The 14,159-nt window shown below is 42.8% G+C and overlaps 1 protein-coding gene across 3 annotated transcripts in view; it reads right to left on the bottom strand.

Annotated features, from left to right (window-relative positions):
- The window catches only part of NEK9 (NIMA related kinase 9), a 335,370-nt gene that overhangs the window by 194,064 nt on the left and 127,147 nt on the right, over positions 1-14,159 (bottom strand). For all 3 annotated transcript variants that reach the window (XM_033951413.1, XM_033951412.1, XM_033951411.1), the window contains exons 5-6: positions 8,729-8,834; positions 8,452-8,583 (exon numbers count right to left, since the gene is read on the bottom strand). In XM_033951413.1, coding sequence (XP_033807304.1) covers positions 8,452-8,583; positions 8,729-8,834 — 238 coding nt within the window. The remainder of the gene's footprint in view (positions 1-8,451; positions 8,584-8,728; positions 8,835-14,159) is intronic.

Raw genomic sequence — 14,159 nt, 5'->3', positions numbered from 1 at the left:
GGAAACACTAATCAAACGTAAATTAGACGCAATCTTGGATGAAGAGAATCTACGGGATCCCATCGCAGGCTGTTGAGCAAGATGAAATCAATGGGGCTGGGAGAAACACTAACTACATGGGTCAATGACTGGCTGAGTGGCAGACTTCAGAGGGTGGTAGTTAACGGTACCCTCTCTAAAACATCGGAGGTGACCAGTGGAGTACCGCAGGGCTCAGTCTTGGGCCCGCTCCTTTTCAACATATTCATAGGGGACCTAACTCAGGGGCTTCAAGGTAAGATAACGTTATTCGCTGACGACGCCAAACTATGCAATATAGTGAGAGACGGCAATTCACCCGATAGTATGACACAGGACCTATATTTGTTGGAGCTTTGGTCCTCGACCTGGCAGCTGGGCTTCAACACTAAGAAATGCAAGATCATGCACCTCAGCAGCAGAAATCCGTGCAGAACTTACACCTTGAATGGTGAGACCTTAGCTAGAATTTCAACAGAACGAGACTTGGGAGTGATCATCAGTGCAGACATGAAAACTGCTGATCATGTGGAGAAGGCTTCATCTAAGGCAAGACAGTTGTTAGGTTGCATCCGCAGGAGTTTTGTCAGCCGGAAGCCTGAAGTCATAATGCCATTATACAGAACCAAGGTGAGACCTCATTTGGAATACTGTGTGCAATTCTGGAGGCCACACTACCGAAAAGATGTGCTGAGAGTAGAGTCAGTGCAACGGATGACCACCAGGATGGTCTCGGGGCTCAAGGATCTATTGTACGAGGAAAGGCTGAAAAATTTGCGGCTGTACTCACTCGAGGAACGTAGGGAGAGAGGAGACATGATCGAGATGTTTAAGTTTACCAGCCGTATCGAGATGGAAGAAGAGATTCTCTTTCTCAAAGAACCCTCAGCCACAAGAGGGCATCCGCTCAAACTCATGGGCGGGAAATTTCATGGCGACACCAGGAAATATTTTTTCATCGAGAGAGTGGTTGATCCGGAACTCTGTACAGGGGTTCAAGGAGGGTCTGGATAGGTTCCTGGAGGATAAAGGGATAGAGGGGTACAGATAGAACTTGAGGTAGGTTCTAGAAGTGGTCAGAAACCACTTCACAGGTCACGGACCTGATGGGCCGCCGCGGGAGTGGACCGCTGGGCAAGATGGACCTTGGTCTGACCCAGTGGAGGCAACTTCTTATGTTCTTATCCTTGGAACGAGCTCCCAGTGCAGGTGATTGAGGCAAACAGCGTGCAAGAATTTAAGAGCAAATGGGATGCCCATGTGGGATCCCTTAGATGGTTAAGCCAAGGGAACCTGTCACCAGGAGTGGGATCCCTAGGATAGAAGACTTGGGGGTGGGTCAGTAGAGTGGGCAGACCTGATGGGCTATGGCCTTTATCTGCCGTCATCTTCTATGTTTCTATGTCTAGTAAAGTCTGTTTCATTGAACTGACATTCGATCCAAATGCCTGCATGATCCGTCAGAAGGATTGGATCTATGCTAGCTTTTATAACCTGGTGTGTTAAATTATCTGTAACAAAAATATAATCAATTCTTGAAAATGACTGGTGAACTTGGGAACAGAAAGAAAATTCCCGAGCATTAAAATGAAACAACCTCCAGATATCTTTTAAACTATACGACCTCACCAAGTTATCTAAACCTAGAGACTTAAGTTGTTTACTAGGTTGCTTATCTAACAATGAATCCATGACAGCATTGAAGTCGCCAGCTATAATTAGATTAAATGAAGGCAATGACAGAATCATATGTTGGAGTTTCTTAAAAAAAGCGATGAGAAGGCAAATAATTTCATTTTTGGTACATGTTCGGAAAATGTTAAAAATTGAATTTTCTAATTTGGAACAAAATATTCAGATTTTAGAGTCGCAGTTGGCCTCCAATATTTCCATTAAGTAACGTTTCAACATTTCCTTAGGGGTTGTTGTAACAATCCTAGGGAAATTAATCAATCTAAGGTTATTACTTCTAGAAACATTTTCAAGTGATTCAAGTTTTCTTCTTAAGTTCATGTTATCCTTAATTAGTGTCTCTTGTATTAATTTTGAAGACTTTGTTTCTTGTTGTTTTTCTACTAACAATTTAAAATCGCCAGTCATTTTCTTTAAGTCAGAAATACCTTTATCATGCTCTTTTAATCATCCTTCTATTTGTTGAAATTGAGGAGCAATAGTTTTAGGTATATTAGCTATCAGGTCCCACAGGGCGTCCAAAGTTACTTCATGGGGCTTTTGAAATTGGGGAAATTGTAAATGTAAAGATTTTTGCTCACCCACTGGCAAGTCTTCCTGTCGCTGTTCTGGCTGGGCAAATCAATCTCCTGATGTTGTCGAATCCTCCTAGTCCATATTTAGGTTCCGTTGTAAAGACTGAGAACCTGAATCCCCATTCCCCATAACGATCTCCACAGCCTCTGGAGGGGGTTGTGTTCCGACTCCCGGAAGCTCCTCCATCCGTGGGGAACTGGTAGTCTGGGGATGTGGGGGCGGTGCTCTCATGTCAGGACTGAGAGTAGTTTCAAGCCCCAAGGAGAACTGCTGCGTTCCGCTTCTTTGCAGCGTCTCTGGCAGAGGAGTCTCTGACGTGTTGGCATGCCTTGCATGCGCCTCATGAGTTCCACTATGTTACCGAAGAGGGTAGTCCTGGAGCGTCGAGAGGCATTAGCAGCATTTCTTTCTCTCCTCTTCGGCATTTTCCAGGTAGGAAATAAGAATGAAATAGGAAGAATCTAATAAATAGGAAGAATCTAATTTCTTGAGCAAACCCACAGGAGCAGTCCGCTCAGCTGACCTAGACTGCCGCCCTCCAGCCACTCTCTTATTGACTGTAGCATTAGCTCCAGAAAGGAATGGATCCTTCAACTTTTCTTTAAAAATAGGGCCAAGGACTTCCTGGGGCTTCGTATACAGATTTTCCCTAACGTCTCAAGAGAGACTCAGAAGAGAAGACAGGAGTTTTTATTGTTGAAGCCTGGGGTGATTCAACTGGGGGGTCTTTTCTTTCTGAAATACCCTTGCAAGTGTGTCATTAGATACTGTTCCCTAAAATATGTTTTTGTAGACCCGTCTCATCTAACTAGTTTTATCTCCCTAAAACATCTAGAGAATGAAGGAACATCTGCACCCTAGTAAATAGTTAGCTCTTTGTCAGCAGCAGTTATACTTTCTTTTTTATATGATTCATGTTATGTAATAATTATTCTTTCTAAAGTCCTCAAGTGGATCAAGTTTAAAATAGCTATATGCTTTTCTTATGTTTGATTTATCTTTCAGGATTGAAAGTTAATTTAAATTTATATTATTTCTTGATCATACTTTCTGTACAAGACGTTATGCTTGGAAAATAATTTGAAATTTTATAAATAAATTTTTAAAAAAATTTTGATGAATCGCTTAATCTTAATACAAAGCGATGAACAAATCTAGAATAAAGTAGATCACGATATTCAGAGAGACAATAGAAATATCATAAACATATCACGTATCGTAGACAGGACTGAGAGGGAAGTGGGGGTAGAAATACAATTTATGAAAGTAAATAAGACGAGTAAGGGAAATAACAAAAGGGAGGGTTAAAAAAAAAAAAAAAGATCAGAAGTTGGAATTAAAAAGTATGTCCTAACTATATAGAACTAGCAGTCAAAAGCATCTTTAAAAAGAAAGCATTTTTCCATACCGAGAACCTCCCCGAGGGGTTTTTGGAGCTTTTTGGAATGAGCCATTTTGATGGGAAAGAAAGCGATACTTCATTGCTGGATATCTTCCAGTTCCCCCACTCTAGCTCATTGACGTACCCTGATGTTGGAACTAGCTTCAATGGAGTGCCTCCAATTTCCTTCATTGGCTACGCTGCTGGGTCGAGTGTTTTGTTCTCGCTGGGAACCCTTTTGGTCTACTCTAACACCCAGAGTTCCTAGCTATTTGTTGAATGTTTGATTTTTTTTTCTGTTTCTAACACACTGGAATGGGGTTTATGGTTTGTTACTTGCAGTTTTCGTATATCTGGGAAGGGGGGATGCAGAATATCATGGTGAAATGCGACAGAATTTTGGGACTCACTTGTTTGGCTTCTACACTGTGTTGTTCTGTATTATGTTCTGTATTTCTTGAAAATCAATAAAATATATTATACAAAAAAAAAAAAAGGAAAACATTTTAACACCGCCTTCAAAGTAAGGTCTTTCAGCATGCAGGAACTCAGACTCAAAAAGAGGATGAATCCACACCGAAAAGACTAGATCGAAATCCCAGGCTGGAACCAAAGGGCAAACTAGCAGCTTCCCCCATGCCTTTCTCAATAACAGACTATGGACTTTTCCTCCAGGAATTTGTCCAAACCTTTCTTAAAACCAGCCACACTATCCACTCTTACCACAACCTCTGGCAACGCGTTCCAGAACTTTACTATTTGAGTGAAAAAATATTTCTTCCTATTCGGTTTAAAAGTATTTCCCTGTAACTTCAATGAGTGTCCCCTAGTCTTTGTAGTTTTTGATGGAGTGAAAAATCGATCCACTTGTACCAAGTTCTACTCCACTCAAGATTTTGTACAATTCAATCATATCTACCCTCAGCTGTCTCTATTCCAAGCTGAAGAGTCCTAACTTTTTTAGTCTTTTCTCATACAAAAGGAGTTCCATCCCCTTTACCATCTTGGTCGCTCTTCTTTGAACGTTTTCTAGTGCTACTATATCTTTCTTGAGATAAGGAGACCAGAATTGAACGCAATATTCCAGATGAGGTTGCACCATGAGCGATGCAGGGGCATTATAACATTGTTAACCATCCCATTTTTAATAATTCCTAGCATTCCTAACTCTCCTCATGGCTAGCTTTCTAAAAATTGTATCCTACTGGTCTGAGCCTGTAGATTGAAAAGCAGGCAGACAAACCTCCTAGTTGACATGGAAATCAGACACAACCTTTGAAAAAAGGAAGGAACAGCCTGGAGAGTTACATCCGCTTCTGTAATTCTAAGGACGGGCTCCCTACAGGAGAGAGCTTGCATCTCCGAGATATGCCAGATCGAAATAGCCCCAGAAGAAACACAATCTTGACCGTGAGATCCAAAAGGGAAGCATGAAAGGAAAGGATGTTGCACAGGGGGCCTGAGCCAGAGCACACCTCTCAGGAATCTTGATACATCTGGATGAGCCATCAACGAAATCTTGCAACTTAAATGAAAATTCAAAACCAGATAAAAGGGAGTTTTGTAGGTGGGAGACCTAAACCCTAACAATAGAAACCCTCAATTTTAAGATTTTCAGACCCACCCCAATTTTCTCATAGGAAATAATGGGGCTGTATTCACAGTTCTGAGGAGATGTCTGCCTGTCAGCTATTTCATTGCAGCTGGAAAGAAGGAGGACTTCTGCCTCAGATGCTTCCAAACTCCAAACCAAGAAATCTTCGGACTGCCAGTTGGACCAACCACGACCGAGATCACCACCCCCACGGAACCTTGCAGTGTGATGAGGATGGGCAAACCCCAAGGGTTCTTACACAGGGTGCCCATAGTCTGTGGCCAAGCCACTGAGAAACTCAGAAGGCGAGTTGGCTCCCAGAGGAACGGACCCTGAGCCCAGACGTCTCACAGCAGTCTGGCTCCCCTGGTCCACCCGAAGGCTTGTCCTGCAGAGCTGCAGTACAGGTCAGCGGAACCTGCGTCCTTTCTCAGGCAACGGATCCCAAGAATGGGGTCTCAGGACACCAAAGCCTCAGAAAAACAAGGCCGAAAAGAAAAGGAACACTAAACAGAGCAAATCAGAACACCTATGCACAGTTTGCTTGCAGAAGAAAAACTGGAAGGGGACACTATGCCTGCCTGTATGTGGGAAGTGCTCAAAACTGTAAGTATTCACACTTCTGCAAGTCCAGTTTGCAAGACTTGCAGATCATCATACGTACAGACTCCTGAGTAGATGTAACAGAATGAAGCTTGAGGATTTTATGCTCAGAAATGCAAGGTCATGCATTTGGGCTGCAAAAACCCGAGTTTAGGGGGTGAAGAACTTATGTGCACGACAGAAGAGCGGGACTTGGGTGTGATTGTATGTAATGATCTTAAGGTGGCCAAACAGGTTGAAAAGGTGACAGCGATAGCTAGAAGGGTGCTTGGATGCCTACATAAGAACATAAGCATCGCCTCTGCCGAGTCAGACCATAGGTCCATCATGCCCAGCAGTCCGCTCCCGCGGCGGCCCCTAGGTCAATGACCTGTAAGTGATCTATTACTCTAAAGCATTCTGTACTGTATAGTAACCCTCTAATTGTACCCCTCAATCCCCTTTTCCTTCAGGAACTCGTCCAATCCCATTTTGAATCCCAAAATCATACTCTGCTCTACCACCTCCTCTGGAAGCGCATTCCAGGTGTCCACCACCCTCTGAGTGAAGAAGAACTTCCTAGCATTTGTTCTGAATCTGCCTCCCTTCAATTTTTTTGAGTGCCCTCTTGTTTTTGTTGCCCCCGCCAGTCTGAAGAATCTGTCCCTCTCTACCTTCTCTATACCCTTCATGATCTTGTAAGTTCTATCATGTCCCCTCTATGTCTCCGCTTTTCCAGGGAAAAGAGCCCCAGCTTCTCCAGCCTCTCAGCATATGGAAGGTTTTCCATGCCCTTTATCATTTTTGTTGCTCTTCTCTGGACCATCTCGAGTATCGCCATGTCCTTCTTAAGGTACGGCGACCTGTACTGAACGCAGTACTCCAGATGCGGTCGTACCATCGCCCTATACAGCAGGAGGATAACCTCCTTGGTTCTGGTAGTGATACCTTTTTTGATAATGCCCAACATTTTGTTCACCTTTTTTGAGGCCGCTGCGCATTGTGCCGCCTGTTTCATTGTTTTATCCTAGCCTAGAAATGGGTTCTGAGGCTTCTTTCTCCCAATTCTTTCATTTGGAAAATGTGATATAATCCAAGAATGTTCAACAATTTTAAAGTGGGGTCCTTGTGTTGATAAACACAGAGGATTCCTAACTAGAAAGAGAATGGTATAAAACCAAAACTTAAATGAGTGTATACACGTTCATTGTGTTGAGTGGTGCTTAGATGGCAACTCCCGCTGTGAGGAACTAAGGCCAGTGCTGGGCAGATTTCTACAGACTGTGTCCTGTGTACGGCAAAACAGATTAGAATGTGCTGAAAAGGGCTTCAATGACAACTCCAGGAGTTTAAGCATCAAAAAAACAAATATCAAATTCTCAAAATATAAAAAAAAAAACCAAATAGGAAGCCCCTTGAAATAAGGCTTACCTATAGCTCAAAGCTACTTCTTTAAACATCTATTCTGGACCATATTCTTTCATTAAAGCAAACCAGGGGGTAGAAAAGCTTCAGATTGTACATGGGAGTCATACAGAGAAATTTCACTGGCATAAAAACCTCCCTTCTGCTGCTTAAACAAAAATAGTGATCAAAAAGTCCTCACAACTATTTTCTTTGAAAAGTGACACGAATACTAGTTTCACAAAGCAGTTCCACTTAGTATTTGCAAAAGATTTCTCTACATTTTTCTTATATTACTTGCAGGTTTTTTCAATAAGTCCTTCAAATTCGATCATTCCCAAAATTTCTGAAAATACTCCAATGCTGTCAGCATTTCGCGGCTCTTCTTGCCACCTCTCAAATGATCCTCGGGCACTTCAATTCATTCTTATTTAAATCTCTCAAGCTTCTCCAAACACAACAATTACATATTTATACTCAGAGTTGTGCTTTACGTTGTATATCCTCCTTATACTACGGTCTGATTCGTCAAATAAGTTCAGTCACCAATCCCTTTAGTCCATATGGACAGTGTCAATTGGTTCCCCTTAAGGCCGATGTAACTTTATTAACCAAGTAATGTATAGCATAAACATACTTTTAAAAACCAGATAATCTACTAAGATTAAGTTCTGAACTGCAGATTAGGAAAAAAATGTTGACATTCTATACGAGCATTTAAACCCGCAGGTTTGATGGAATTTAAAAATCCAATGCTGTTCTCGCTGAGCTAGGTATCTTCTTAAGCCAGGTATTATTGTATCAATGACTACTGCTCTGAATTCTTCAAAGGAATGAGAGAAATGGGTACAGTGGTTTACCAATGGAGCATTTATTTTACTGAACTTTAAACTGCTTTCATGTTCCATAAGTTGAATTTTGAGTTTCCTTGAAGTTTGCCCTATGTCGATTTTCTTACAGGGACAAATTAAGCAGTAAATCACCAATGCAGATTTACAAGATGTTTGAAATTTCAAATTATGTCTAGTGCCGTCACCAGGATCAAGTATTTTAGACCACATTGAGGGGTCCTTTTACTAATGCTAATGCACCCATTATATTCTATGGCCGCCTTAGTAAAAGGACCCCTCAATGTGGTCTAAGTCAATGTATGAGACTGTTGAGCTATTGCTTACTATGTTACTACATTTGAAATTCTTCTTACCGTGGCATCAAAAGTACGTGTCAATGTCAGCAGCTCAAAGAGAACACAGCCCACAGCCCAGATGTCCGACTTGAAGCTGTATTTCACACCCTGACAGAGCTCTGGTGACATGTAATATAGGGTCCCAACACACTGAAAAACACCAACTCAAACCATTATAATGGCTGCAGAAAGCCAAGAGATTGAACATTATAGGAAACAACAACAAACTTAAGCTTGCCACTCTGGCCCACTCCAACCACCCCAATCCAAAAGACCATCTTGAGTGCAAACTCACCGTCTCAGCCATGGAATACTCAGAGTTCAGCTGCTTTGCCAGACCATAGTCTCCCAATTTAATCAGATTTGCTTTTGTGAGAAATATATTAAGAGTCTTTATATCTCTGTAAATTGGAAGAAAAAAAAAAAAAAGGGGGAGAGGAATAAAGAAAATGAGGAAGATGAGAACAGAAGGGAAAAAATGGGGAGCATAAAAAGATACGAGGAGAGACAGGATGAGATCAGTACATCTTAGGAAAGCTATAAGTACACTGTGTTCCTCTTATGCAACTGCTGAGTGGTGTAATGGTAAAGGGCGTAAACTACACCCCAACATCAACAGGAGGAGCGAGTAGGGAGTACAGAGGAAGAGAACAGGTGTTCTCTCTGGACAGCAGGATACAACAGCCACACATATAGGCGATGACACAGCTGATGGCACTGAGCGACCCTTGTCAACAAGCTCAGATTAGCCTTTAGAAAGGCTTCTGAGCATGCGCAATAGGTTCACGCCCAAAGGAGTCTGTTCGAATGTTCTAGTCTTGTCAGTTAACATTTGCAAATTGAAAGTTAGCTTCAACCAAGGGATTGTTAGGGCAGGATTGTATGGTTGTTGTCTCCTGCTGTCCAAGGACAACATCTGTTACAGGTGTGCAACATTAGCTTTCTCTATGGACAAGGATAGATAACAACCACACACAGAGATTCCCAAGTTGAGGGTTGCAACAGTGGTGATAGAAAGAACAACCTGATACAAATGGAGGAGGCGGCAGGTTGAAGCTTTTAAACAGAAGAGGCGTTTATAAACACAGTAGGCAATCTTTCAGTTTGAAACAATTGGTCAATAAAATAATGCTGTATGAAAGTAGGAGTAGAAATCTTAGAGGTAGTATTATAGCAATAAGAAATGCAATTGGCTAACCAGTTTGATATAGTTCGTTTGGAAACCAGTTGCCCTGGATTACTTGGAGAAAAAGAAAAGAAGAGTTGCGATGGACAATCTGGTCTCTTTGTTCTGTGTAGAAAGGCTTTGAGAGCTCTTCCACAGTCTAAGGTATGAAGCGAAGAAGTCTCAGAAATTGTATCTGACAAAGGAGAGTAAGGCGGCAGAATAATTGGTTGACTGATATGAAAAGCTGAAACCTTAGGAAGGAAGATTTTGGATGAGTCCTTAAAATGACACTTCCTAGCTGGAATTGGAGAGAAAGGTGATAGCCCTCACTTCAGCGAGACATATTGGGGAGCTTCAAGCACTGGTGCACTATCAGGAACAAGATTTTCCAAGTAAGAAATTTGAGGTTGATTTCATCAATAAGCATGAAAGGCTGACGAGTGAGGGAGTCCAAAACCAAGTTAGAAGAAGTTTTAGCAAGGGAGGATTAATATGTAACAGTCCCTTGAGAAATCTGGATACAAGCTGATGCTGGGAGATGGGACAACCAGAAACGGGTTCATAGGAACCAGAAATGGCACTAAGATGGCCTCGCACTGAAGAAAATGATGAGAGTCCATGCTCAGAAAGGTATAAAAGGTATTGTAGAAGTATGGGTACCGTTGAAACAAATAGGTCATGAGAATGAGAACTACACCAATCTGAAAAGTAATTCAATTTGAAAGCTTAGGCTTTCCGTGTTGACGGCTTCCGTGATTGTAGAAGAACTGCTTCAACTTCAGGAGTCAGATCTAGAGAGGCAAACAGCCTCCGTTCAAGTGCCATGCTGTGAGAGCTAATGAAATAAGATTTGGATGAAGTCTTGTACCTGAATGTAGTGTTATCAGGTCCGGTTGTGCTGGCATTGTGAACTAGGGAGGTCGATACCGTCATGGAAGCCCAGACCAGATGTACTCCATGTATTAGCAAAGGTGGAAAGAAGAGGAAATGAGAGCCGGCGTGCTTAAAAGGTGAAGTGAAAGAGGCTATCAGAGCCAAAAAAACATCCTTTAAAGAATGGAAAAAAGATCCAAATGAAGAAAATAGAAACACAAGCACTGGCAAGTTAGATGCAAACCATTGATGACGACAGCTAAAAAAGAATATGAAGAGAAACATGCAAAAGAGGCAAAAACTCATAGCAATTTTTTTAGGTATATCAGAAGCAGAAAACCTGTGATGGAATCTGTGGGACCATTGGATAACCAAGGATAGGGGATAGGTGGCAAAGTTTAGTTGTGAATAAGGAATTGGTTATCGGATAGAAAACAGAGGGTAGGGTTAAATGGTCATTTTTCTCAATGGAGGAGAGTAAACAGTGGAGTGCCACAGGGGTCTGTACTGGGACCAGTACTATTTAACTTATTTATAAATGATCGGGAAATTGGAACAACGAGTGAGGTGATTAAATTTGCAGACGACACTAAACTGTTCAAAGTTGTTAAAATGCATGCGGATTGTGAAAAATTGCAGGTGGACCTTAGGAAATTGGAAGACTGGGCGTCCAAATGGCAGATGAAATTTAATGTGGCAAATGCAAAGTGATGCACATTGGGAAGAATAACCTGAATCATAGTTACCAGATGCTAGGGTCCACCTTGGGGATTAGCGTCCAAGAAAAGGATCTGGGTGTCATCGTAGACAATACGATGAAACCTTCCGCCCAATGTAGGGCTGGTCTCGGTTAGGGCGCTGGTCTTTGACCTGGGGGCCACCGCAGGAGCGGACTGCTGGGCACAATGGACCTCTGGTCTGACCCAGCAGTGGCAATTCTTATGTTCTTATGTGCGGTGGCAGCCAAAAAAGCAAATAGGATTCTAAGAATTATTAAAAAAGGGATGGTTAACAAGACTAAGAATGTTATAATGCCCCTGTATTGCTCTATGGTTGGACCTCAACTGGAGTATTGCTTTCAATTTTTGTCTCCTTATCTCAAGAAAGATAAAATAAACGCGGCTCATGAATACCTAGACAGCATGGGGCTTGAGTTGGATGACACTCAACATAGGGTTAGTGCTCTGGAGAATTGTGTACAGCCAATGGAGGTGGGAAACTCTCGAATGGAAAAACAATTGGCAACCCTGACTCAAAAGGTGGATGATCTTGAGATCAGGGCCCGAAGGAATAATCTGCAGCTGGTGGGGCTTCCAGAGAGGATCGTGGATGCAAATCTATCAGCTTTTTTGGAAACTTGAATCTCCCAGTCACTTTCCTTGGATTCCCACATGGGCAAATTTAGAGTGGAGAGAGCACATCGTTTAGGGCCTTGGGGTCCTGAGGGCTCCCATCTCCATGTGGTCATATTTAAAATTTTGAACTTCACTCATAAGACAGATATTTTTCAAGGGATTGCAGCATAACAATAAGACTATTATTTGTTTCCAGGATTATTCTACAGCAATGGCAGTGGGCCACAGGGAATTTGCTCCAAAATGCTCGGCCTTGTTTGCTCACAAGGTGGAGTTTGCATTACTTTACCCAGCCAACTTGAGAACCCAGAAGGAGGGCCGCACACAGACTTTTGACTCTCCGGCCACTGCGTTGTCCTTTGTGAACACTTTGGGAATCATCGTGGTTCCCCCCTGCAGAGAGTGGGAGGCAGCAGGGTACCACGGTGGACTCTGATGCGACCCCTTAGGGCTTTGACCCTGGAGGGGCCTGGTGGTATGGTGTGTTCTCTGTGAGGTTGAGTGGTGGTGTTTGGTGGGGCGGTTGGTCTTTGGGGTGGTGCTGACTGGATGTGTGTATACCTTGTTTTCTGTTTGAGATGTATGGTTGGCTGTATGTTTGGAGGTCAGGGTATCATTGCTAGTAAGCTGGGTATATGTTAGAGGTTTTGTTACTATAGGGTGAAGATAGTGACGTGATCTGTGAAGTAGGTTTGGTGGGTTTCTTGGGGGAGGGGGAGGAGGAGTGTAAGGTGTGGGAAGGGGGAACCTTTTTCTTTAGAGGGGAGGTTGGGTTAGAGAGGGTTCAGCACTCCAGTGTCGGGTTTTTGTTACTGTTCTGGCGGGATACTTGGGGTCTCTTTTTTGGGATTGTGATTCGGGAGGGGGGGGGTCCACTGAAGGCTGGGGAGTGGACCTCTGTGTGGATACATTTGTTTCTGCTATTGTTCCTGTACCATGCTGACTATGGGTGATTCTTCCCTGCGGGTGTGCTCGTGGGAATGTGGCAGGCATAAACTCGCCAGTTAAATGGTCCAAGATTTTACAAGCATAGTAACATAGTAGATGACGGCAGATAAAGACCCGAATGGTCCATCCAGTCTGCCCAACCTGATTCAATTGAAAATTTTTTTTTTTTTTTATTTTTTTTTTTTTAATTTTTCTTCTTAGCTATTTCTGGGCAAGAATCCAAAGCTTTACCTGGTACTGTGCTTGGGTTCCAACTGCCAAAATCTCTGTTAAGACTTACTGCAGCCCATCTACACCCTCCCAGCCATTGAAGTCCTCCCCTGCCCATCCTCCACCAAACGGCCATACACAGACACAGACCGTGCAAGTCTGCCCAGTAACTGGCCTAGTTCAATATTTAATATTATTTTCTGATTCTAAATCCTCTGTGTTCATCCCACGCTTCTTTGAACTCAGTCACAGTTTTACTCTCCACCACCTCTCTCGGGAGCGCATTCCAGGCATCCACTACCCTCTCCGTAAAGTAGAATTTCCTAACATTGCCCCTGAATCTACCACCCCTCAACCTCAAATTATGTCCTCTGGTTTTACCATTTTCCTTTCTCTGGAAAAGATTTTGTTCTACGTTAATACCCTTCAAGTATTTGAACGTCTGAATCATATCTCCCCTGTCTCTCCTTTCCTCTAGGGTATACATATTCAGGGCTTCCAGTCTCTCCTCATACATCTTCTGGCGCAAGCCTCCTATCATTTTCGTCGCCCTCCTCTGGACCGCCTCAAGTCTTCTTACGTCTTTCGCCAGATACGGTCTCCAAAACTGAACACAATACTCCAAGTGGGGCCTCACCAATGACCTGTACAGGGGCATCAACACCTTCTTCTTTGAGGAAACAGTCTCCAAAACTGAAACGGTCTCCAAAACTGAACACAATACTCCAAGTGGGGCCTCACCAATGACCTGTACAGGGGCATCAACACCTAACTTCTTTGAGGAAACAGGGGATGAATGTTGCCTGCCTCCAAGAGATACATTTGTCGGATGCAAATCATGACAGATTAAGCAGGGGCTGGGTTAAGGAAGTCTACTATTCCTTAGGCACAACCCATAGTGCGGAGGTGGCTATCTTATTCAGTAAGAATCTCCCATATACTGTGCATAGGGTGATCAAGGATATAGGGGGGAGATACTTGTTTCTTCATATTGATATTCAAGGACAGGAGTTGGTGATGGCTAAAGTTTATGAACCGAATGTCTTTGCTTTCAATTTTTTTCAACAGTTAGTAGATGTGTGTACCACTTTCCCCAATATATCTCTGGTGCTGTTGGGTGACCTTAACATGGTATTTGACCCAGCTATGGATTGTCAGGGGGGGGCTTTTCC

This window comes from Geotrypetes seraphini, chromosome 7 (genome assembly GCF_902459505.1).
Source record: "Geotrypetes seraphini chromosome 7, aGeoSer1.1, whole genome shotgun sequence".
Classification (NCBI taxonomy): domain Eukaryota; kingdom Metazoa; phylum Chordata; class Amphibia; order Gymnophiona; family Dermophiidae; genus Geotrypetes; species Geotrypetes seraphini.
The sequence above is the reverse complement of the archived record's forward strand: the minus strand, read 5'-3'. Positions and strand labels throughout refer to the sequence as shown.